The sequence below is a fragment of the Periplaneta americana genome, chromosome 7 (assembly GCF_040183065.1).
Source record: "Periplaneta americana isolate PAMFEO1 chromosome 7, P.americana_PAMFEO1_priV1, whole genome shotgun sequence".
Taxonomy (NCBI): Eukaryota; Metazoa; Arthropoda; class Insecta; order Blattodea; family Blattidae; genus Periplaneta; species Periplaneta americana.
The window spans coordinates 106,460,494-106,487,578 of record NC_091123.1 but is presented as its reverse complement, the minus strand read 5'-3'; the positions used below and the strand labels follow the sequence as shown (position 1 = coordinate 106,487,578).

At 32.1% G+C, this 27,085-nt stretch overlaps 1 protein-coding gene across 2 annotated transcripts in view; it reads right to left on the bottom strand.

The window, feature by feature from the left end:
- Positions 1–27,085, bottom strand: part of EndoB (SH3 domain containing GRB2 like, endophilin-B) — a 133,318-nt gene continuing 106,233 nt past the window's right edge. For both annotated transcript variants that reach the window (XM_069831140.1, XM_069831141.1), the window contains one exon: positions 1–27,085. In XM_069831140.1, coding sequence (XP_069687241.1) covers positions 26,969–27,085 — 117 coding nt within the window. In that variant the 3' untranslated portion in view covers positions 1–26,968.

Below are 27,085 nucleotides of genomic sequence, written 5' to 3'. Positions count from 1 at the left end.
TGAATAAATGAGTTTATTGTCCCCATTATTTGCGGAGAAGTTTACATTTTTTCCTGTTTTGTAGGTATACTGTAGATTGAATATCATGGTTACAGACGATACAAAGAAAGTCATATATGAAGAGTGAATCAATGGTGAACAATAAATACGGATTCTAATGTGAACATGAGTGCTAATAATCAATATTGTTATCTCATCTATAGACTCAAATTCTACTACTTAATTAAATTTGGTTGAATTTAAGTGAATTAAATTTATTAATATCACAAGACTTTAGGTAATGTATCTTGTTCACTCGAAAAAAAATCACATTCCAAATAAATTCTAATATAATGAAAGACAAATCTAAATAATATAGACTTACAAATATATCCAGAAATAACACTATACATTTCGTATCCTCGATAAATGTCATATAAAAACAAAGTTAATATAAATTAAGGTAGAATTTATGAGCCTTTATATGGACTTACTTACACAATGGAAGGCTTTTTCTGACCAAAACGGTTCAGATCAACAACTGTATGTTTTTAATAAACATATAGAGAATATTCTCTTAAAAAAATGACCTTTTACTTCTTTGTAACAGATGCTAAACTAATAGATAGTAGCTTCCTCATTCGATGGTCTAGTACTTCTAATCATACACATCTGCTCTTACATCATGTAAATATTAAATATTGCTCTGGAGTGCAAGGCTTTTCGTCTGTTACTTCAATGTATAAATATGACTTATAGAGTGACCAGTCATCCCTGAATTTTAAAATTAAATACCTACAAAGAAAATCACACTTCGTACCTCAAGTATTTGACCACACAGCATAATTTTATATGTGTATTTCAAGACTATGACATTAAGCATGTAATATTCTGCTTTCAAGTTTGGAAATTACAATCATCCTTGTATTCAGAGTGTACTGTATCAGCTGATGTAACATGAAAAGAGCGAAAGTCACGAAGGTGTTGAAAAATTACATATCTTCTTTAAATTTATTATTATTAATAATTTTTCTTTTCAGAACTTTTAAGTATGTCTGGGAGATTGATTATGGAAAGTTACATAATCCAGATACAAGCCTATTGTCATAGTCGAAATCTGCCCTCTGAATTAATGATTCGATGTTTGGTGGAATGTTTTGGCAGCAAAGGATGAGAGATTTTCCAAGATCCAGAAGACCATGTTCTGCTCAAAATGACACAAATGTTCAATGTGTTCTGATGAGTTGAAAATCTTTCAGTGGTCACTGCAAAGAATCTTACAAATGATTTACACCTACTACTAGTAATTCAATTTTCTTTAACCCATACTTAAAACAAATTTTCTTATAAATTGAAAAACTGAAGATACATTCTGTAACACAATACTATGATGTTAAAATGACAACTGACAAATTCCAAACAAATTTCTTACAACGGGAAATAAAAACACTACAAGCTTATGCATCAACAACCTGTTAGAAGAAAAGAAAGAACAAAATGAAATTTCTATAGTGTATAAACTTATCAACATAATTAGTATAAAAGGGAACAAGATTACTGCTCACTCATAAAAAATTTAGAGAAAATTAGAGAGGCCACAAAGAAAAAAATTAGAAACTAGGACACTACATTGCTTATGGGAATACAAAGTCAATGACAAGCAAAGTGTTAGATATCCAAGGACGAAACTGAAAGAACAGTGGGTTTAAGTACCACTTAGAAACAGAACAGGTCTGAAGGTTCATCCTTAAAGTTTCTGATGCTGATAATGTAGAAGAACTGATGATGCAGACGTAAGATGACAATGAATGCACAAAGCTGGCCACAATAAATATATAAAATTATATCAGAGAGGGGGAAAAGAAAGAGGACAACTAAAAAAATTCTGAAAAGCCTCAATTCTGGAAGAAAGGTGTATTAATCAGATATTTCAGCCGTGGCGAAAATGTGATCGTGCACCAAGCCACTGTGTAACCTGCAACGTGCATAGCACCTATGGAAGGAGGCGGACACCCGAAGGGGAAGTGAAGCAACTGTCTGACTTATTAAGGGATTTCCATTTTCCTTATGTCAAGCATTCAAATATAATTTTATACAGTATAAGGTTACAAACTAATGTTTAATATGTGTAACGAAGAAAGAAATGCATAAGAAAACATAGGACACATTATCACAACCTAAAATTAACTATCTTCAGAATGTCTCTGCAACAGAGTTTCAAAATCAGGAATTATGTCACTTACTGCCAGTCGTTCATCACGAAGGTATTTGTCTGTCAATTGTGATCTAAATTTGGTTCTTAATATTTTCATTGTTGAAAATAATTTTTCACAAATGTAAGTTGTAGCGAACATGGCTTCAACAGAGCAAGCGAAAAAACGAAACTTCGAATATTTATTTTTCGGCAAAGATTTGATAGTTCAACATTTGTCAAGTCCATACATCTAGCTTTCATTTAACATCACATTGTAAATCTGTGAGAATAAATTGAAGATCTAACCGCATTATTCATACATCTGCTGAAAAAGGATCAACGTACAGAGATAATAATAATAATAATAATAAATAATAATAATAATAATAATAATAATGTAAAAAGGTATCCCTGTAACATGCCATGAAGGCACTTGGAAGGCATGGAGGTAGAGCCCCATGCTTTCCATGACCTTGGCACTAGAATGAGGTGGTGTGGTCGGCACCACACTCTGACCGCCTTTTACCCCCAGGAAAGACCCGGTACTCAATTTTATAGGAGACCGAGTGAACCTCGGGGCCATTCTGAAAATTTGGCAACGAGAAAAAATCCTGTCACCACCTGGGATCGAACCCCGGACCTTCCAGTCCGTAGCCAGCTGCTCTACCAACTGAGCTACCCGGCCGCCCAATAATAATAATAATAATAATAATAATAATAATAATAATAATAATAATAATAATAATAATAACAACAACAACAACAACACTTACTTAACCTTTTAATGTTTCATGAGTGACATGTAGTATAATGCCGTTTTATGTTAGACACCGTTTCCTCATAATACTTGTGAACAAATCATACATTTAATATTCTCACCATATTGGCAGCAAAAAAATGCGTCCTCCCATCCTACTTGAAACTTTCGTTTTTGTAGAGGTGCATGGTTTCGAGAGAGACATTACGACGATACGCCACTCGCAGGCATAGACAAATACATACAAATGGAACGGAGTTTGACTCTAGTGAGTGAGAGGGTGAGGGTTGGGAGAGGTAGGAAGCAAGAGAAAAGCACAGTTATCACTGCAAGCCACAATGTGCTCGCAAGTCACATTTTCGCCACAGCTGAGATATTTAAACAGAGGCTTTAAGCATGACAGAAACCATCTTGTTTATCAGAAAGCAGCACTGTAATGTATAAATCAAAGGACAGACAAATCTGTGCTACATGCAAAATGAACTTGCTTGTTTAGTAAAATGTATACTAAGCATTGTTTGAAAATATTACGGAAATTGTGTTTAAAAATGGTTTTGATTACGTTCTTATTCTCTACAATTTTTAAATATCAACAACTTTCAGTCCCTTTCTGTTTCAGATAGGTAGCAGGAAAAGCTTGCAGTCTTACTTGTATAGAGTGCGGAAAAAAAAGACTTGACTAGCTTGCTCACTCATTGCCAGGAATTGATAAGCAAGGAGGCAGAGTGATGCCAGTCTGCAGATATACACAACTGGATTTAGATTACCAAACAATTGTCAGTTTCGTTGGTGTTCTTACAAGAGGCTGTAGTCGTAAAAATAACTATGGTTAGTTACACTACTGAGCAACGAATATCCATCCTGGAGATCTCTTAGTGAAAAAGCCATACTAGTATGTGAAATCTTTGACAAAAATTGGACTATGTTTTCCGGATGCTATTTAAGCAATATGTCATTGAATTGTTTAAGGAGTGGCGTGAAATGGGCTCTGTTTTAAACAATAAAAAAGGCAATATGCAAAGAGAACCCTCACAGAAAATCTCCATGATATGCAAATAAGAGTGATGCGAAATTGGACGTCAAATCTTCAAGACAGTTAGCGCAGAAATTATGTAGTAACAATCTGTCTTACAAGGACTCAAAATACTTAAGTTTTAGCTGTATAAAGAATGAATATGCCATCCACCAGAGAACAGAGTGACTAGCAAGGGAAGACATTACCACTGTCATGCTCTGTGGTTCTTTGTATAATTGCAATGCTCTAAGATGACGGCAAAGTTTGCAGATATTGTAACAATTTGAAATTTGAATTTGAAAGAAAATCAACATGAAGTTTTAGTAAATATAGAAATATCGAATATACTTTTGATACTATGAATGATACACACTACTATTGTCCTTAGTATTTGATATGAAGATAATTACCATCCTATCTCTAACTTGCAATTATATATGTGTGACTTGCTTTGCAAGTAGCTTTACATTTCTGAGAAATAAATATCAATAAAATATTAAAAAAAGAAATTTCATTTGCTGGCTTACACACAATATAAGCACATACAAAAACAATAATTTATACTGCTCCACACAGAGAAATTTCATTGCTATATGAATGTACTGCCTGTTATGTAAAATTATAATACAGTAAAACTTGTATCCAAAAATAACCCTGAACGGATTATGCTACCTTCAATCTGCCTTCTGTCACTTTAAAAACTAGCTACATATAATAGGTATATAAGGAAGCCCAACAAACTGAAATCAGTAACAAGAATAATACGTCTCAAAACACCCAAAGCATTTTTCTTTTAATTTTTTAAAATATTTAAGTTAAATATCTTATAACTCAGCTAATGCATTATAAATAACAATTTCATTTATGTAGAGATTAATTTTTTAGTACTACAGAATTATCTGTGATGGTTACCATTTGTTATTAATGGAGAAAAATTTTCTCTGGCACTGAGGATCGAACCCAGGTCTCCCAGTTCCATGCACTGGGTGCTCTAACAACTGAGCTACTCCAAAGTTCAACCCACTGCCTTCTCCTTTGGTTCTTTTCCCTTAGTGTCCTTACTCTGTGTTCGACTTATATATGTTGACATTTTTTTAAGTCAACAGCCATCACACAAGGAGCGCACTCACTTGAGTGACTTGGTGGCTGTGACTCCCTCCGTTAATAACAAATAGTAACCATAACAAATAATTTTGTAGGATCCAAAAAATTAATATCTACATAGACCATTTGCCTAATAGTGCATATACTATAGGAGTCCCGGCCACCAAGTCACTCAATTGAGTGTGCTCCTTGTGTGATGACTGTTGACTTAAAACAAATATGTCAACATATATAAGTCGAACACGGAGTAAGGCCACTAAGGGAAAAGAACCAAAGGAGAAGGGTTCAATTCAGTGCGGTGTAGCTCAGTGGTTAGAGCGCTGGGAGACCTGGGTTCGATTCTCGGTGCCTGAGCGAATTTTTCTCCTTTAATAACAAAAAAAAATTATAAACAATTTTATTGTTTACACAAGCTACAGAAATTAATTGAGAAGCTTGGAGGACTTATTGTATTTCATTATAAAAATGAATATTAACAAAGTTGAGATACGTAAAAATAGATGTTCTATAGACAAGAATATGTTAATACAACAAAGCATGCATGTGCAGCCGCATCCTTCATACAGAGCGTTTCAAGAGTTAACATACCACAGTAAAGAAGAATCTTTAAAAGGTATAAAATAATACGACAAGAACGAGGTTTTCTGGATTAGTATTTACTACATTCATACACTCCTGCTGGGTACTTATATGCACATGTGTCATCATTACTTACATGGTCCGCAACATACAGTCAACTTACTGCCTTAAGTATGTAGTCTTCTGTTGTCCCTATAGGTACTTTTTACATGGTGTAAGTTTATTTGCGACTAACATGCAAGCTTAGAAAGAAATAGAACTAAATTCTGGTGTGGTTAGTCCTGAGCATTTAGCTACAGAACTATTGTGTATATATTTTTAAATAAACAAGTTTAACAGATGCTGTTCCACACTGCATGTGCCACAAGAGCTGCATTAATCGCATTTTCATATTCTTTGCATTATTTTAAATAGGCATTCATTCACTGATCTGCACTGCAAGAATTCTCTCTTGGAAAATGGGAACGGATTCCTCAACAGAGCAACTCTTTCAGCATGCACAGATTATTGTTGTCAGCAATTAAAATTGTCGACAATAATTTGTGAAAATAATTAAGATTATAATAATTAAATAAATTTAAACGTGTCTTGTAGGGATAGTTATTATCAGTTCTGTATGTAACCAACAATGTACGTCCTCTCCTAGGAGCCTCGACTTTGTGAGGTCTAGAAATGAAACATTTTTAAAACTTATGTGATGGCTCCAATCTCTTCCCATATACTGTGCCTACATCGATGATTGCTGTAATCTGGCTGTTTTAGATTAAATCATTCTTCATAATTCTGAACAATTTTGATAAGTGTGCCATCATCCACTGCACACTTAAAAAGAAAATTCAGTGCTCGCATGTGATGCGGATGCTACTGATGCTGGTAAGTGAATGCACCCCACATAAATATTGTGATTCATGAGGTGCTGATCAGTGAATGCTTATCTTCTCTCCAATTAGTGTACTATTAAAAATTCTGGACCAACTTCACTTTGATACTCAGTGGGAATTTCACTGGTAACTAATTTAACATAGTTTCAGATTTCAATTCTTCGGTAAACTTCGTACCAGTACAATAATTTGACATTCATTTATTTTTGGCTTCTATAATAGTGGTTACTGTTGCTGTCTTTCCAAAAACTTAACAATAGTGTTCATACTAAAAATAACGATTATAACAATGGTTCTTCCAAAAACGTAATTGATAACGAAATAGCCACTTTTTTTGCTACATGTAAGTAGCTTACTCTTTTAACTGGCTCCTAACTTAGTCGATTTTATTTCAACTTTAGCTACATCTCTAATGAATTATTGATGTTAAAATGGAAGATATATTTTTTACACAATTTACCACACACGAAGGTAAATAAATATGAAATTACACAACCTTCTCTTATATAAAAATAAAAATACAAAAACCTATTAATCTATGACTCTACAATTTTTTAATTTCGGGAGCAATGTGAACCTTGAAATATACTTATTTTCTGAAACGCTCTGTATTTAAACCTTATCTTTTTCTCAGTTCCTATGATCACAACTAGAACATTCTCCCTTTCTGAGCTACAGATATTTTTGTATATTTAACTTTTTTGCTTTGGTTTATCTTACTGGACTGAAATATTGTTACATTATAATGTAAACTATTAGACAAAGTCAGTGGTTTCCAAAGTGTTTACATAAGGAATTTCTCTTTATTTTTATGGACATTACTTTCGTTCAAAAAACTAAACAAATATCTTTGTTGTTATATAAGCAAATTTTCTTTACTGTAAAAATAACTTTATGCATAATCAACTGACAACATAAAATGGAACATACCAAACAACAAAGGAACGAACAATTAGTTGAAATATGATTGTGTCAACACTCAGATAAAATGGACACTTTTAAGGAAACCACCACTGAGTCAGTTTGGTGTTCAACACAAGTGTACGAAGTGAAATGGGACACATGGTCACCCTTTGTTTATTATAGATCAACATACACCTTACAGACTTCCATACACACACATTCATTCGAGAACGACCACACAAATAAATACATGGCTTGAGAAACTTAACAAGCTGCACCATCTCTGTGACAAAGGAACAACTGGAATGATCCTGACAAAAGAATTCATTCAATAAGAACATTCAGATTCCAGTATTCTTCCTTCAGAACATACTCAATACTGGATTAACTATACCAGACAGCATGTTTCCAATGTACATAAACCTAGACATGCCAATCACTTGGAGTTAAACAGTAATGCAATATTATCTACAATTCTAGTAATGAAATCCAATAACTATAAAAAATATCCTTGTATATTTAAATAATGAAGTAAAAAGAGACAGGAACACAAGTTATGCTGATAAAACTCATTCAATTTTCCTGTCTCTTTTTCTCATCCTCTGTGTTTCTCAAGTACAAAACCAGCTCTGATAGAATGTGAACCTTCAAGGTAACTGTCATGGTGGTAATGTTAACATCACATACTTCACAGTTCTCACAGTTGACAGGTTCTCATTTAAAGCCTAACAAAGTTTCCCTTAAAATTATTATTATTTTTTTAATCCAATGCCACTAGGTTATCTTTTCGACATTTCTGGTTTTCTTTCCTGGGAGTGGCATAATTGTAACCCACTTCTGAGGCTGGGGCACCTGGAAGGCGGAGTTACATTATCCTGATGATATGATAGGATGATTATGATTATGAAATTTGTGGTGCCAGGAGAGGTCTTAGGATACGGCCACACACAATTATTGTAATGCATATGAGAAGAAAATTTATAGCAGTGCCATGACGTTAACTTTTATTCCTGTGTCGATTTTACAACAGGCAATATTGTTCGTCAGTAACAATCGAAAGTACGGTGTGGGTGAAGGGTTTGCTGTATGAAGACCTAATTTCTCGTGGTTTTGTAGAAAGGTCATGGAGTTTACAACAGATTAGACAAGCTCTTCCCTAGTCAATACATGAATTTCTAAAACATCTAAGGAGTTTTAAACATGATCCATATTCCCTAAAACACAACTCAAAAAGGAAATCTTGTAAAAGATTTTTTTAAACCAAATGAAGTCGCTGTGAAGGGTTTACTGGAACGCTATTGTATAGATTTTATTACTGAAGGATACCTTTGGCCGAAAATGAAAGATAAAAAATGTATACTCTCGAACAACGATATTTTGAAAAGAGTACAAGTAAACACATCTATTATAAAAGTTATCTTTTTTTGGGGGGGGTTCTTCAAATGCTTATTGGACGTTGCGACAAATTAAACTTGACCCTTGTATCCCAAAATAGAACTCAAAGTGGAAATGTATTTATAACACAATAATATTTATAAACAAAACTGATTTGTGAGGTCTGTCCTGCAAAAGAATTGTACGTTTTTTTACCAAACAAAATCGCTGTAAAGGGTTTGCTAGAACGCTTTTGTATACATTTTATTATTGAAGAATTCTTTAGGTCGAAATTGAAAGAAGAAAAATGTATGTACTTTTAAACAAAGATATTTTGAAGAGAGTTAAAACATGGGGCAACTTAGCCCGGACTATACAAAAGCCAAGCAATATTTATTGGCACCGTATTGTTAGTAACAAATAACTTATGTCATATTTATTTGCACCATATTGTTATAAATCTGTCATGATAATAATAATTTCCCATCTAAAAGTCAATCTCTCTCTCTCTCTACTTCACTCCTTCATAAACACAAGCAGATTCTGTTATTATGACTACATATACATACTGAGAATTCCAACCATTGGAAAAATGGGTTTTCTTTCAAATTTGAGAATGCCTTTCTCCCATTGTACATTTTATGCAATAGAAAACAGAGTTTACATTCTCTTAAACATGATAGATCACGTTTCTCAGAAACTGACAGGTGAATCTTAGGGTATGTTATAGTTTCAGTGTCTCATAAAGTTTTTGACACACAAAAGATATTCTAACGCTATAAGATAAGCGGGGTGCTATAAATTGTGATATCTTATAGCTAATTCGAGAGATAAATTTCACTCCACTCATCAATGTCATTTGTTTTATTTTTGAATACATTAGGCCTAAATAAAATGCCAAGGTGTTGTATACCTGACTGTAAATTCAATTACCAGAAGGGAACTTATTGGCGATATTTACTTTCCCTTCTGGTAAAGTAACAAAAAACAGGAATAAGGTTAAGAAAATAGTATTTAAAATTAGCTTACGCATGTACCCATACGCATTTGTAAATTGACATTACACTAAATTATTTTAATTCTCTACTGTAAAATGAATAACTTTGATTTGTTATTTCACTGTTTTTAAAGTCTTCATCTGTGTGTCCTTTACATGACATTTGATTTTCGTTTTCTATCTCATTGCTAAAAAATTAAAGCATGGCCATTCATTTTACATGGTTGTTTGTAGGCTACTTTTATTACAATTTTTGTTTTTTGCATGATATGTATTCTTTAGTTATTGTCAGTTAGGAGATAAAAGTCTTTTGACTTGTATATTCTTTGACTCTCTGAGTCTCCTTTGGGATCTACTAAAGCGGAAATAAATATATTAATATAAATTTAAAGTTTAAAAATATGGATTTCATAATAAGGAATTCCCAGGAACTAACAATAATGTTAATTCGTTTAAGGAGGAAAATTAATTGGTCACGAATAGGCCTAACATGTCAAATGCTTGCCCCTAAGTTTTATTTTATTATTATTATTATTATTATTATTATTATTATTCGTTGTTTCTAAAATAATTCATGTTCCCTAATAAAGAATTATTATTATGTGAAGGTAGTCTACTAAGAGCGAATTTTTATAGAATAAATTTACAGGATATTTAAATGACTTGAAAGTTTTTTGTTGAATAAAGAGACACACGAATATCACTTTATTAATGACTTTATCGCTGATCATTGCTTGCTATTATTATTATTATTATTATTATTATTATTATTATTATTATTATTATTATTGTAAAATTAAGAAATGTATATAAGAAAGTTTATACAGGTTTTTCTACATGTGATTTAAAAACTATAAAATGCCAGATTGTGCTGTGTTTGGATGCAACAATTATGCGAAGAAAACCAAAGGTAGAGAAGTCAAATACTTCCAGTTTACAAGAAATGATGACCTGGCTACAATATGTAAACGAAATGACAAACATACTGGCACACTGCACATCGCAGTCACATTTGTAGCTGCACGTGTTGCCACCCAGTGTCGCTACATCTGGCCACCCAGCAGCAGTATATGTCACAGAAGAAATGGACGTGGACCCATTCGAGTCGCGACATGACCTTGGAATGTGCCTAACTAGCGACATTTACTGCTCCGTGTGGCCGCTTGCATTTAACTCAACAGTCTATAATTCCAGCTACATTTGTTGCAGAAAACCTGCGACAAATGTGGCTCGTGTGGCTGTATCCTTAAATCCAAACTTAACCTAAATTCCAGACCAAGGACGAACACAGGAATAATCCCCTTTAAGAAAAAATTCCTGTGTTCTAACTGGGAACTGAACGTGGGACCTCATGAACTATAGCCAGAAGCTCTGACCACTAGACAATGAGGCTGGTCAACCATTGAAATTAAACGAATTTCCTCTTTTATTACAGTAATGATCGATCTCGTATCCTATAATACTACAATATTTTTAAATCTTCTATACACTCTATTAATATCATTGACAAATGATGTATATATTAAAAAACAACTTAAGTCCATATTAATATAGTCATTTGCATGAATGATAAACAGACAAATTCTATTGATTATGATACATTCACAAAAGACACTTCATTTTAAACATGTTAACAAGAAGCATTTCTGAATTGTGTGTAAGAAGTGGCAGAGCATGACATATTCAGGCTGCACTTTGATGCAAACAATTTATTGAATTGTATTGTATTAGTTACCTTATGTAGTACTGGTTATATGTTATTGAAACTGTACAAAAACAACACGAGAGAGAAAAAAAAAAGGCTACACACCAATATGCACAGCATTCAAAAAAAAAAAGACAAAATGAGAGTACAATGGGAAATATTTTATGAAGCACTCACCTATAAATATAATTACCTACTTCAGTTTGATTTGAATTATTCTTACACTTCAATCAATACAAAGATTCATATAATTTATAATGACGAGGTATATAAAACAACCTAAAGATCTTGAAAAGTTAACATCTCATCTAGATTTCATATTATGTGAAGGTCACATCATCATTAATTTTCTCAATAGACGTCAATCCCTGTTGTATAATAGGTGTGGTCAAATCTAGTGATATTATTTTAATAAATAACTTCCTCCATTACCGACACTTATTTTAAAAAAACCCACTCATTTTAAGGAGTCCTGTTCGACCAGTTCTGTACACGACTAACTATGGGCTCAATTCAATTTCTGACAAGAAAATGAATTGATCTCTTCACTACCATTATGTTTATAACTTTATATCTAATAAAAATTATCTTAAATTTTCATTAAGGTTTCATTGTTAAGGAGTTCTGAATATCAGGATGAGCACAAGAAAAATTCAACGTCTATTGGTGTACTGTGTACTAGGGGATATAAAAAATAACAGACTTATTTTATTGTACTAGCCGTACCCGTGCGCTCCGCTGCACCCGTTAAAAATAAATATAAAGTAATTACATAATTAAAATAGGACATTTGATCCAGGGAACATTCGTGTTTGATAGAAGGATAAATCGTTTAATATGTTACTTAATTTAAATTGTATTTAAATAATTAAAATGCGATCATTTTGGTCCATAGATCACTCATTTGGTGCAATGACAATTCCTTTAACATGTTTCTTAATTGTTATTACATGCAACCATAGTTTAATGAAGATTAACATCATTTAGATTTATTGTCTATACTTTATATTACTTGCTATATGTTTCCATTGAATTATGGTAATAACTTAATTTTAACCCTTGTTTTCTACGTCTTCAGTAAATGTCACTTGGCCCACTATGGTTCTGAACCCTTCAAATAACTTAAATACTGATACAGCATATATAGTGATATGTAATTATATTTCTTTCGAAAATGTAAGAATTCACGATCTCCTATGTACTATTGTCTTGGAATGAATAAATGTGTTTTTTCTTCCTACTCAAAAATTTTATATTTTGCACATAGGAGTTATTCAGGAACAACGCTATAATCTGAGGCGGTGGTGGAAATGTATTATATTGTTATTATAAAAGTCTTGTATATCCTTAAATATCAGTCCTATCAAACTTTTGCATAGAATAAAACTTATCGGAAATCATTTTTAAAGAAACTTTTGTCATGTAACATTTTTCACAAAAAGCAATAATAAGCAAGGTATTTCGATTTATTTAATTCAGGCCCCTTTAAATAAAGTATTTTGAATGCCACACAGCCTAAAATCTAAGTTATACTTCAATTTTCATCGGAATCCGTTCAGCCATTATTGTGTGAAAAGGTAACAAACATCCAGACAGGCAGACAGACATACAAACAAAAATGTCAAAAAAGCGATTTTCGGTCTCATGATGAATAATTATACATGTTAACACCAATTATAGACGAAGTCATTTGTTTTTATTTCATTACAGCCCCTTAAGATGGCGTTGTTATTGTAATTTTAAAACTCATTTATCTCATTAAATATCAGTCCTATCAAAATTTTGCATTGAATAAAACTTATCGGAAATTATTTTTAAAGAAACTTTTGTTATATAAAATTTTTCATGAAAATTAATAATAAGGGAGATATTGCGATTTATTTAATTCAAGCCCCCTTATAACCTCCCTTTTAAATAAAATATTTTGAATGCCATATAGCCTAAATTATAAGTTACAATGAACTTAATTTATATTCCAATTTTCATATAAATCGGTTCAGCCATTATTGCGTGAAAAGGTAACAAACATCCAGACAGACATACATACAAACAAACAAAAATTAAAAAAAAGCGATTTGCGGTTTCAGGGTGGTTAATTATATATGTTAGGACCAATTATTTTTGGAAAAATTACCAGAAAAATTTCGACTACAGATTTATTATTAGTATAGATTTAAATATGACACAAATCAATTTGCTATTAATCTATTAATTATTCTGTTTAAAAGACCACCGAGAGGGAAAATTATTAAGAGGAGACTAGACCTTTTCCGAAAGTATGGTTTCTGCAACAGAATAATACTCTGCCTATCAGGAAAAACATAATTTAGGAGCCAATGAGGCACTGAGGTCATAAATATATACACCCTATTTAACAAATCTAAGTGTAACTTTAATTTTTTCCCTCACATGAAAGATGTCTTTATGTTCAATATTTCCAAAATGGAAAATACACGGATTGTTTCGGAAACACTTATAAAGATGAATAATTTTTTTGGGTATTAAAAAATTAATTGATCAGTTCTATAGCATTGTCATGATATAAAGAGGATGTCTTGAAAGTCTCAATAAATACAGTCAATATTTCATTAAAACTGAACTCAGTCCTGTTATATTTTGACGTCTCTTTCTATGTAGATCAAAATTGAATAAGAAAACATGTACATGTGAACACTAGAGCAGCAATGGATTCTTAATTGTTCACAATATCACAGAAATACGAGATCAATTACAGTGAATGATGTAATATATTTATAAATGAATGGTTTTGGAGATATATTTAAAAATATATTGCATCCTAACATAATTAAACTTTCACAGTAATGTTTCAAACTATAAGCTTATGCCACATATATTTCGTTATTTTAATATAAGTCGCATAAGTTTTTAGAATATCTAGACGAAAATATAACAATTTCAACATATCAATGTCATTATCTTAGGAATATTCTTCCAATATTTATATGAACATTATTAATAAACAAATTATACGACAATAAAGAAAGGAGCAGATTCTTTAAGTAAGATATTCTGAAGCTTTTACCAACAATAGTTCATCTAATTAGAATAGAATGTCTATATCTAATATATGATACAAGAGAATCGAGACATAATATGTATATAACACTTTAATTACAGCTGGACTGACATTAGACTTTCTTGATATTTGATTCTTTTGTCCAAATATATTAGGGTTTAAGGAAATTGGTCTTTACATGGATATATATTAGGTTCTCATTTCTGTAGACATGTCTTCCAAAAAGGGGGTGCCTGTATTTTTATCAGAGAGGATCTATTATTTAGTAAAATTGATATATCTGATTTTTGCCTTGAACAAGATATTAAAATCTGTGGAATACAAATTGGTTATGAGATATCAAATTTAATTATCTTATGTGTTTATAGGGCGCCAATGGGAGATTATAAGAAATTTACAACTAACTTAGATTCATTATTGAAAAGACTTTATAAACCACATACCGAACTTGTAATCTGTGGTGACATAAACATAGATTATCTATCAGAAAGCTCACGTAAAAGAAAATTAAACTCACTTCTTGAAACTTATAATCTTAGTCACACAGTAAGTTTTCCAACCAGAACACAAGCTGGAAGTAGTACTGCCATTGATAATATATTTATAGATAAAAGTAGATTGAATTCCTATTCAACAGTACCATTAGTCAATGGCCTGTCTGATCACGATGCACAAATTCTAAGCGTTTTCAATATGAGTGAAAAATTCCAAAGTGTTAATCTAAAAATAAAAAAAAGGATTATAAATGCTGAATCTCTTCATCATTTAAATACATGTCTACAAAATGAATCTTGGGAAAATGTATATAGTACCGATACCATTGATATTAATACTAAATTTAATGCATTTTTCACTACATTTACGAATTATTTCAATGAATGTTTTCCAGTCAAGGTGGTGAAAAAATGTAAAAGTAAAAACATGTGGATAACTCAGGGAATTAAAATATCATGTGCTAGAAAAAGGAATCTATATTTAATGAGTAGGAATAGTGATGATCCTCATGTTCTTAATTACTACATTACTGTAAAACTTTGACAAAAGTTATAAAAGATGCAAAGAAAATGTATCTGAATGAAAAAATACAAAATTCAGATAATAAGATTAAAACTATTTGGGATATTATTAAAAATGAAACTAATCGATATTCAAAGAGTGAAAATACTACTTGCATTAAAATCAATGATAGTAAAATAGATAACCCAAAATCAATTGCAAATCATTTTAACGACTTCTATATAAATATTATTCAGAACTTAAACATTCAAGATTGTGCAGAAGATGCTGCACTTGGTTACCTAACTGATGCATTTAACACTGAGTTTTTAGGTCTCAAATTTATTCCCACTACCGCAGCAGAAATCATGCATGTGATAAAACAACTAAAAACAAAATATTCCTCTGGATATGATGAAATTCCAAGTAAAGTTCTGAAAGCTTGTTCTGAAATATTATCCCCTCCGTTAAGCTATCTATGCAATTTGTCAATGCAATGTGGTATTTTTCCAGAAAGACTCAAATATTCAATAGTAAAACCAATATACAAAAAGGGAGATAAATGTACTATTGCTAATTACAGACCCATATCATTATTAACAACATTTTCAAAAGTGTTTGAGAAAGTTATGTATAATAGATTATATCATTACCTGGAGTCCAACAATATATTAGTTTTAGAACAGTTTGGATTTAGAAAACAAAAATCGACAGAGAATGCTGCTTTTAGTTTGGTGGATGAAATACTAAATTCATTAAATTCGAAACTACATGTAGGTGGGATTTTTTGTGACTTGGCTAAAGCATTTGATTGTGTAGACCATAGTATATTAGTAAAAAAATTGAAGTTTTATGGTATTAAAGATGAGATGTTGGGTTGGTTTACATCGTACTTATCAAATATAAAACAAAAAGTAGAAATAAATGTACCAAATAGTCATAAAGTTACTTATTCAGAATTTAAAAATATTAAACATGGTGTTCCGCAGGGGTCAATTTTAGGTCCATTGTTGTTTCTAGTTTATATTAATGATTTAGCCTTGACCATAAACAATTCATCCCATGTAATTTTATTTGCAGATGATACAAGTGTAATTATTTCAAGCAAACAATACGATCATTTTATAAACACTTCTAATACAGTGCTGAATCTAATGAATGAATGGTTCCATGCAAATAAACTAGCACTTAATGTTGATAAAACCAGTGCAGTCAAATTTAGTACACACAATAGTGCTCAGGTTTCCTACAGTATTCGATTAAATGGAACTCATCTCAAAGAATCTATTTAGAATTGCATAATCACTTGAACTGGAAAACGCATATAGAATGTATTACTCGTAAATTGAGCTCTGCCTGTTATGCATTAAGATCCTTATCTACTATTGGTGATATAAACTTACTTAAAATGTCATACTTTGCATATTTTCACTCTGTAATGAAATATGGATTAATATTCTGGGGTAACTCGTCTGAAGCTAAACACGTTTTTGTTTTACAAAAGAAAGCTATAAGAATAATGGCCGGTGTGCATAAAAGGACCTCATGTAAAAATATTTTCCGAAACTTAGAAATCTTGACTTTACCTTGTGAATACATTCTTTCCCTAATGATGCTGTATATTAAGAACCAAGATAAATTCAGTACTAACCTAGATCATATATACTAACAGATAGCTCTTTTATATAGGCTTTAGGGTTTGCAGTCGAGGCCGGCTTGATGTAGTTCAATAATCGTCAACAGATGGCACAATGACCAACACCACCACGAGACACGAACTCTGAACCGGTCTGGTCGGTCTAAATCGATTATTTCATGCTTACGAGATATTCTACTGTCGACAATTGATGACCTTGGATAAATATTATTGGCCTATATGACCTAGGCAAGTTCGGAACGAGGGAGTTCTAATTATAGTTGTCACGTGGGCGAAGCGGAGAGATAAGATAAAGTACGCCTTTGTATTGAATAGAATACAATGCAGAGTCTCGCGCAAAGCCAATCTACCTAGAATTTTTAGACCATGTTATAAAGTTATCGGTGGGCTAAATTATGATTCGTTATCTCTCCTGTTTTTATATATTTGTCGTGAATATTATTTATATTATCAACTGAGTGTATAACATAATTTATCCGTTAATTGATATTTCACTAATGATAAATCCAAAGAACAATGGGAAATAAGGGACTAACACTGAAAAATAAATAAAATAAGAGAATTTGACGTTCATAATTATAATGTTGTCGGAGTTTTGTTATACTTTACTTTGAATTATTTTAATTTGCACCACAAAAACTTATGGAAATTAATGTTAACATTACCTATTTAGTTATGATAGTAGTATATTGGAAAATTTGTGCATATAGCCTGATTACAATATATAAGTAATCCTATCCTAACCTAACCAATGGTAGTCTTGTTTATTTCAGACATGTTCGTATAATTATACAAAAACAAGAATAATCTAGTTTGCAGCCTGTGATATTGTCTCGTTTACAGTATTATATAATATACATATTACGATATTTACTAGGTACTTTAACAATATATAGTTAATAATATTATAAAATATACGGGCCTAATCCATTACCAAGAAATAGCCCTTCCCTCACATGTTCAATACTGTTTACGTCAAAAGGCCTTCAAACCTTAAAAACTATTAGAAACTGGATTAAAATAGTCATGTTGATGTAGGCCTACAACATTACATTTTTTGTCACTACTCCTGATCCCATTCTAACAGTTTCAGGTTTTGTAATTTGTAACAATACTAACAATACTGATGGGTCATTCCATAGTCACACACGTAACATTTTCGAAGTAACTATAATCTTCACAGGATACTTAATCAAATACTTAGGAGTTCATGAAAGACACATCACTGTTTTTTAACGTAAGCATTCCAAAATATAAACAGAAAATCATAATGAAAAGGAATAATTAATAATGTAAAAAATATTAAATATTATATGGTGTGACACATGAACATTTTCTTGCCACTTAATTTATTACCAAAATGGAAAATGTTCATATTATTGTGCCAAATGTCATAAATGCATTTAGTTGTTTTTGAAACAATTAAGACATTTGTGAAGTACATGTAACTGCTAAATCGCATACTTTAATAAAAATAACAGTGCCATTAACAAATAAAATATTACAAATTATATTGTGACACACGAACATTTCTGTCAAGTTGATTACTAATCTTTTCAAATGCATATAGAGATTTACCGTATACACTGTGCCTACAGTTCTTATTATACAAAGCAACACTTGATTACACTAAAGTGTCCACACCTGTGGAGTAACGGTCAGCACGTCTGACTGCGAAACCAGGTGGCCCGGGTTCGAATCCCGGTCGGGGCAAGTTACCTGGTTGAGGTTTTTTCCGGGGTTTTCCCTCAACCCAATACGAGCAAATGCTGGATAACTTTCGGTGCTGGACCCCGGACTCATTTCACCGGCATTATCACCTTCATATCATTCAGACGCTAAATAATTTAGATGTTGATACAGCGTCATAAAATAACCCAATAAAAAAAAATTACACTAAAGTACACTTTCAGATTTAAAATATCCACGGTTGTTTACAACTATATGTGGTGATATCTCCTGTGTAATGTCACGTAACAAATACATCAATATAGGCTATCCACTTTTTCTGCCATTTGTAGTACTTCCCTTTTTTTAACAACACAGACGCTTTAAATTCTTCGCCACTACAAGCTTTTGTAACTTCCTCTGCTTATCTGACGTCTTTTTTTAAATTGATTATTTAACGATGTTGTATCAACTACTAGGTTATTTAGCCTCGATGGAATTGATGACAGTGAAATGATATTTGGCGAGATGAGGTTGAGGATTCGCCATAGATTACATGACATTCGCCTTACAATTGGGGAAAACCTCGGAAAAAACCTCAACCAGGTAACTTGCCCCAATCAGGATTTGAACCCGGGCCCACTCATTTCACGGTCAGATGTGCCTACCATTACTCCACAGCAGTGGACCGAACATGGGTTATGTACATTAATTCTTTTGACTTTCGGTTAGCTTTCTTAAGAATACGCATAAAGAAATGTAGTGTTTTCCAGGCTATCCTTGTAATATTAGTGACTTATTTCAACCAGTTTGTTACTAAAATATATACAGTACCTAAGTGTTTACTTGTGACACTGGTGATCCATTTAATTGGTATATGAGACGAATTTAATTTTGTGTTTTACAGAAGGATACATATTGATTTACATTTGCTCACATTGATTTTAATTTTATTTGTTGTAGTCCAGTTTTCAATAACGTCAAGCTAGTTTTGCAAGGCGGTGATATAAGATTTATCACTAATTTTTTCTGTATATTATACAGTCATCCACGAATAACCTTGCCTGAGAAGTGACATTTCTATTCAAATCCTACAATAATTTTCAGTAAATATTTTGCACCGAGAAGCTATTATACATTTAATTTTACTTCTGAGACCAGTGAAATATATGCCAATTTTATTAGAAAGGCGCATGTATAATTATCCAATAGCATGATATTATCTGCAACAAAAACCAAAGGGCATGAAAGAAAAGAAGAAAACATTAATGCTGTGGTTCTTAGAGTTCCATTAGAGTTACACGTTCATTGTCCACTGAAAGTTGTATTTCTCTATTGAAGTGTAAAAGAGAAACTCTCATAAATTATGTCAGAAACAAAGAAAGGCACCACCCAAATATGTGGGATAATTAATTTAATAATGTTATTACCGGGACTTGAAAAAAGCAATCATATGTAATGGGTGGGGAAAAAAATACTTTTTAATCGCGCTTCTATAGTTCGACAATGCTGACTATTCAGAGTTTTGCCTGACAGGGTGAGCTACCATAAATTCCTTGAAGTCCTAGTTATTACTGAAGCCAAATGTGTGTCTCTTGTCAAGAGTCCATTTTATTTATACTTGTTAAGACATCATTCATAGACTAGTTACTGCTTTCAGTTTTGATACTACATACACTGAAATTAATTTATTATTATTCGTCCTATTTATACATTTATATTGAATGATTCGGTCTACCTTCATAACACATCTCATCAACAATACTCGATAAGAGTTGAATTAGCTTCCATGCTGCGTTGTATTTATTTTGTCATGTTCCTATAGCAGGAATATTAAATAGGAATTCCTTAAAACAGATTTATATTCACTCCTATGCCTTTATATAGAATACCAGTACATATACTGTATTTCTTAAGATTTGGTTACTTTATAAACAGTATGTTAGTGCAAGAACTCTTTTTTTCATATTTAATAATTCTGGCATGTGTCAATAAATATGCTTGAGACCTCTGTCTCTCTGAATTACTCTTTACTAACTGGAAACATATTCCAAATTTATACTTTAAAAAAGTATTAAAATATCCTCACAATTTAGAGCATAACAATTCCCGAAATAATCATCCTACATTAAATTATTAAGATAAAAATGATTCAATCTATCGCTTGTAACAATACCTTTATGGTCCTAATAAATTAAGAAATAATTTACATCCAACAGATTTATTTTAAAATGGCCTGCAGTTATTATTTTGAATTTTATTTTACCTTAATAAATTGAGTTAAGGTACAATAAAATTTCATCAAGTTTCAAACAAAGTAATTCCATCTTTCCAACAGGGGGACAATAAATACTTAAAGTAATGCTAAACTCGAAAAACTTATTGATGCAACTTAATTTCATATTCTATACCACTAACACCAAAAAAAAGTGTCCTATTATTCATACTGATACAAGATGAATAGTTTCTTAGTGTTTGTCCATTCCACTTTTTTTATTGCCCTTCCCATTTCTATTTCTCTCATATTTAGTAGGTACTTCACATGTAGTATATGTTTTATTTTAATACATATAATAACCATGAAGATATTTGGATATGTCTTACAAAATTCTTGCTGAAGACCATTGTGGTAATATTCTGCCGCATCTGTAGTTTGTACATTTCGAAATTTTCGTGCTTCAGCCCAGAATTCAGGCGGGGGGAGGGGAGGTTGATGTGCCAATGTAGTTTTCCAGAATATAATTATATTCAAAACATTCTCTAATAGGAGGGGCCTCTGATATTAGCTCTGCAAAAAATCTGATACCGGTACTTCTGTTGCTGGTAAATAAGAAAGAACGAAATATAAACATTTTTAACCACTTTCGAATTTCAGGTGCTTTGTGTCTCAGCTGCTGGTTTGATATACTGTTTGTTTCCTTTAATTTTCCAGAGAAAAAACTGTCCTAAGCGAAATTTACACTCTGTAATTTTAACACTGGGAACATTTATTTTGGGAGCATTGTGTGATGCTATTTCATAATATAACAAGAGCTTTGAAATGATTAACTGCTAACTACTTACCTGGGTGAAGCGGTTCCTGTGATTTCTGAAGTGAAAACCGTTCAATTTATAAGGAATTTTTTTGTGGAGATGCATTTGATTGTATATGCAAGGTGTAAAAGTGCCTAAACTAACTGACCCCAGTGCTGTCATGGAGGCCACACCAGGCCATATATCGTATGGAACCTACAATTTTTTTTAATTAATCGTATGGGGAAATTAAAATTTTGTCTGTAAGGAGCCATACGGCATATGGGTGCCTAAGTTTTGTACGTGGAGATCTATACAGATCTTAGATGATCTCTTCCTGTTCCTACTGTACCTACCGCCTATTTTGTTTGATGTTCATAAACAAAAATTATCCACCTCTTCAGCACTGGAATCCAGAATTATATAAAATAATGGTTGAAAAACAAGAAGTGCTGCAAATATACACTCCAAGATTCATCGAGACAAGTGTGCATCTATGGTGGTGCTACATGGTGTATTCTTTAAATCAAACTTGTACAATTAAATTGTAAAGCAAAACAATTTCTTTACTTCTTCTTTAATATTAAAAAAAATAATTAAATGACAATTGGAGAAATAGAGAGGAGAGTAAAATATATTTCAAGGGAGAAAACAAGGGGTGGAGTGTATCACCAAGAAAAAAATTACCATGACAGCACTGACCAAACCTAACCTGTTACAGACTCATGTATGTAAGGTGAATAAGCTGAGTATGAAGGAAACTACCTCAGCGCTAATTTAACTCTTATAGATGAACTATATAAAGAACTTCAAGTGTCAATATTGTCTCAAAGGTTTCTGTGTAACAAACTTCATTTAGAAATGCCCATCTGCGATTATGTTAACTGTAGAAGAAGGAAGAAATATTGTCGTCATATGAAGTTACTCAAATTTCCAATTAAGGACAAGGAAAGGCTACAAAAGTTATTTTTGATTTCACCCTTATAAATTGAACGATTTTCACTTCAGAAATCACCGTAACTACCTCAGCACTAGTTTCAGTAATTTAAGGACCAGTATAAAGTAAATTTGATTAAAGTGAGAAAGAAATTCGTAAGGGAGGCGGTCAGGAGGGATTGAGGTTGTCTACTAATTCGTTGCAAACAACTATTATAGGCTATTTCATTTGACTAACGATGATTTGTAGAGAGCAAAATACCTACAGTAGGGTAAAGAATCTAAATCAGTACGTTTGAGAACGGATATAAAAGTGTCAGGAAAATAACAGAATTACCGTATATTGCAATTAACTCTGCATTGGCAGAGAAACTGCACAGGGTATCGTAAATCTGCTGAAAATTGTGTAAAAAAAAATGCATTCAGAGCGAATTTTCCAGCCTGACAATATCTCGCCCACGTTATGGACATAATTCAATACCGTAAGACTGATATAAAACGAATACTAGAACAATTTGTTAACCAAAGACGATGTTCAGTAGTTATTTAACAACATACAGGGCAAATAAAAACACAAATGCATATTCTAGCAATAGTTCAGATGAAAAGAAAATGATTAGTACGACCGCTTATTCGTAAAAAGAACACTGCCGGCTGTGTAGCCTACATGAAGCAATATATCAGGTCTACGTTATGAACACGTTGAATTTAATGTGGACGAGAAACGTACAGTTATTATTTATCTGCTTCCATATCGCATCATATAATACACCTGTAAAATGAAAACATATAGGCCTAGAAAAGAGGAAACATGTTTGGGGATAGGGAGTTGTAATTCTTCCCCTTTCGGATAAATTTCAGAAGAGGGATACCTGCTTTTCCTTCATATTCAAAAATTGTAATCTTGTTCACACAAAATAAATTAGTGCCTTTTCGTGAGCATCATGATGTGCATTCAACAAACGCAGACAAATCTGCTCTTTTTAGTATTTCGTGATAATTGTTGCTAGGGAGGTATTGTATACTGAAAATTAAAAACAATTAGATTTCGTACATCAAATGATGACAGATTATATATTGAACGCAAACAACATTATATCAGCCATATACCAAAATGTCATCTATGTGTGTTGATGAATTTGGGTAAAGCAAACTTCTGTATACTACAATTTAGCGACACATCAAAGTCTTATTGTAACATAACCTCACATTACAATGAGAAAGAAATTTGGAGGTGGCATGACGTAAAAAAGTCATCCCACAGTCGTATTACTCTATGTACTGTTCAGGTACTCTGCCATCTAGTGTTTGTTATTGCAAGCTCATTTCTCGACACTAGCGACGCATAGCGTCCGTTATTTTCCAGTTGCGTCTAAATTTAATATAAGCTTGAGCAATCTGTTTTATATATGATCTAGGGTACTAATCAAGACATTCATCATTTTAATACAAGACATAAATCAGATCTTCATCTACCCTCTGTTAGTCTAAGCTGTTTTAAAAAAGGAGTTCGCTATTCATGTATAACAGTCTTCAATGCACTGCCTAATTATCTTAAAGATTTGAAGAACAACGAGAAAAGGTTCAGAAAAGAATTAACCAAATTTCTACATACTCATACCTTCTACACAATTGATGAATTGTTTATGCTTGTGAATTGAATTATTCTACTTAAATGACAGGTACAATTTTATATAGCTCAACTAAAATATGTTTTTATATTGACTTAATCTGTTTACTATGTATTGTATTTTTTGTTTAGCATAACTGATGAATTGTATGTACTGTAAATTGAATAGTATACTGTATAGGTCAACTGATGAATTGTTTAAGCTTATAAATTGAATTAATCTACTTCATATGAATCGTATAGCTTAACGAAAATAAGTTTGTAAATTGAACTAATTTGATTGTATATGTTTGTATAGTTTGGCTGATGAATTGTATATGTTCTTAAAATGATTACTAGTCTGTGTAGCTCTACTGATGAATTGTATATAGACCTACTGTAAATTGAATGGTAATATGTATAGCTCAACTGATGAATTGTTTATGATTATAAATTGAATTAATCTACTTGATATTAATTGCACAAATTTGTATAGCTTAATGAAAGTATGCTACTTTGTATTGTATATATTTGTATAGTTTTGGCCGATGAATTGTATATGCTTTAAATTGAATAGTAATCTATATAGCTCTACTGATATTGTTTGTGTTTGTAATTTGAAGTAGTTTGCATGATATGTATTATCAATTTCTGTATATCATAACTGGTTGAATTGTTTATGCCTTAAATTTAATTAAATTGTTTTGTATTATAATATAGCTCAACTTATGAATGATCGTTTGCGTTTGTAAATTTAATAATCTGATTGGCTATGTATTGTATACTTTTAGTAGAGCCATCGATGTAGCTCAGTCGGCAGACTCGCCGGGCCGCTGATCCGGAGCTGCGTTCGGGCTTGGGTTGGATCCCCCTTTGGACTTTGGTTTCTTCGGAGGTTTTCCCCAGCCGTGGGACTGAAGCCGGATGGTCTATGGCGAGTCCTTGGCATCAACCCCTTTGATTTGATTACCCCCTTTGATTTGATTACCTGGTTGGGTTTTTCCGAGGTTTCCCCCACCGAAAAGGCAAATGCCGGGTAATATTTTGGCGAATCCTCGGACCTCATCTCATCTCACTACATCTCGCCAAAATGTAAAAAAATTGTACAAAATTGTAAAAATTGTAGAAAATTACTAAATTGTAAAACTATAAAAATTTGTAAAAATTGTAATTGTAATATTGTAAAATGTTGACATGTTCCACATCTTAAAGCTTCATTGCTCATGTAAGATCTATGGAATAAAATAAATGAATGAATGAATAAAAAAAAAAACCACAAAATTAAAATTAAATGAAACTGTATGAGAATGTGTTAATTTAGTAGAAAAAGATATAAAGGTCTGCACCTTTAAACCATAAGTACAAATTATTGCACTTATAAAACAGTTACTTATTCAGTACAATCAATACTAATAATACATAGCTATCTGAAAATATTATTAGATTACTTCTAAAATATTTTCTACAGTTTCTGATCAAGAAAATTTTGTTTTGTTATTATTTCTGTGACATTCTTAATTTCAGTGATAAAATCCATGAGTGAATCTCATGGATGACTTGTGCCTGCTGTTGTTCATCGAGATTGATAGGTTCATCACAGTGATAGTGTAACTTTACTCATAATGTATTTCGATGAAAGAAAGTAACTGAGGAATGGTAGAATAGCATGTGAAATAGGAACATTAAAAACAAAAATGTCCCAAAACAGTCTTGTCCATCGCACATTCTACCTCATTTCATATTGAGACTTAAACCAGAGCCTCTAGCATGGAAAATCAATATATTACTCTAACATGGAAAATCAATATATTAGTCATTCAGCTAACAACGTATTATAAACAGAAATTCCATCTTCCCATTATTCATTCGTCTATCACATGTGAGACCTAAAAGTGTAAAGCACATTAGCTAACAATGCAATATTGTTGGGAAGAGAGGTAAGATTGTATAAAATCAATGTCTGATTCGAAAAAAAAAAGTGAGGATAACTAACAACAAAGTACTGAAAATGTACAAAGTAATGTTATTGTGAATGCTAGTATTCAATACCGGTAGTTAGTACAAATTCTACTAACAATGCTGCTATTTGAGGGTTTCAACTGCTTAAATTTATTCAATGAATATATTTCAGTTTGCACTTTGACTGGAAATTCTGCAACATTCAATGTTACATCACATACATTTAACTGACTGAACTCTACCCAAGGACAACAAAGGAATGCCAGCATAAAATAAATATATGTGTACTTAATTGGACTGTAACGTCAGTCATTCATAACAAAACTATCAGAGCTGGGATATGTGACACACCACACTGGCGGCACCATATTCTTTTCTGGCAGGCAAGATTAAGGTGACAGTGTACTGAACAACCACAGAGGTTATATTCACACTTGTGCAATTAAATTATTTGGTGTTAGAATATAATTTTACATTTTGATAATACAATCTGTTCAGTTTCATCCGAGAAAAAAAAAATGTGGAAAGTGAATATTTAACTTTAATATTAGTGTAAACCTACTTTGAGGGACACTTTCTGTAGAATTGTCAACTAGAAGAAGCTTTTCAATAGGTCAGAAGTTCCAGAAATGCCTTTGGTACTTTTCCTTTTTGGTTGCCACGCTCACCAAGCAGGTAGTCCTCTGCTCCTTCTGAGTCTGTTATTTCATGTACTATGATCAC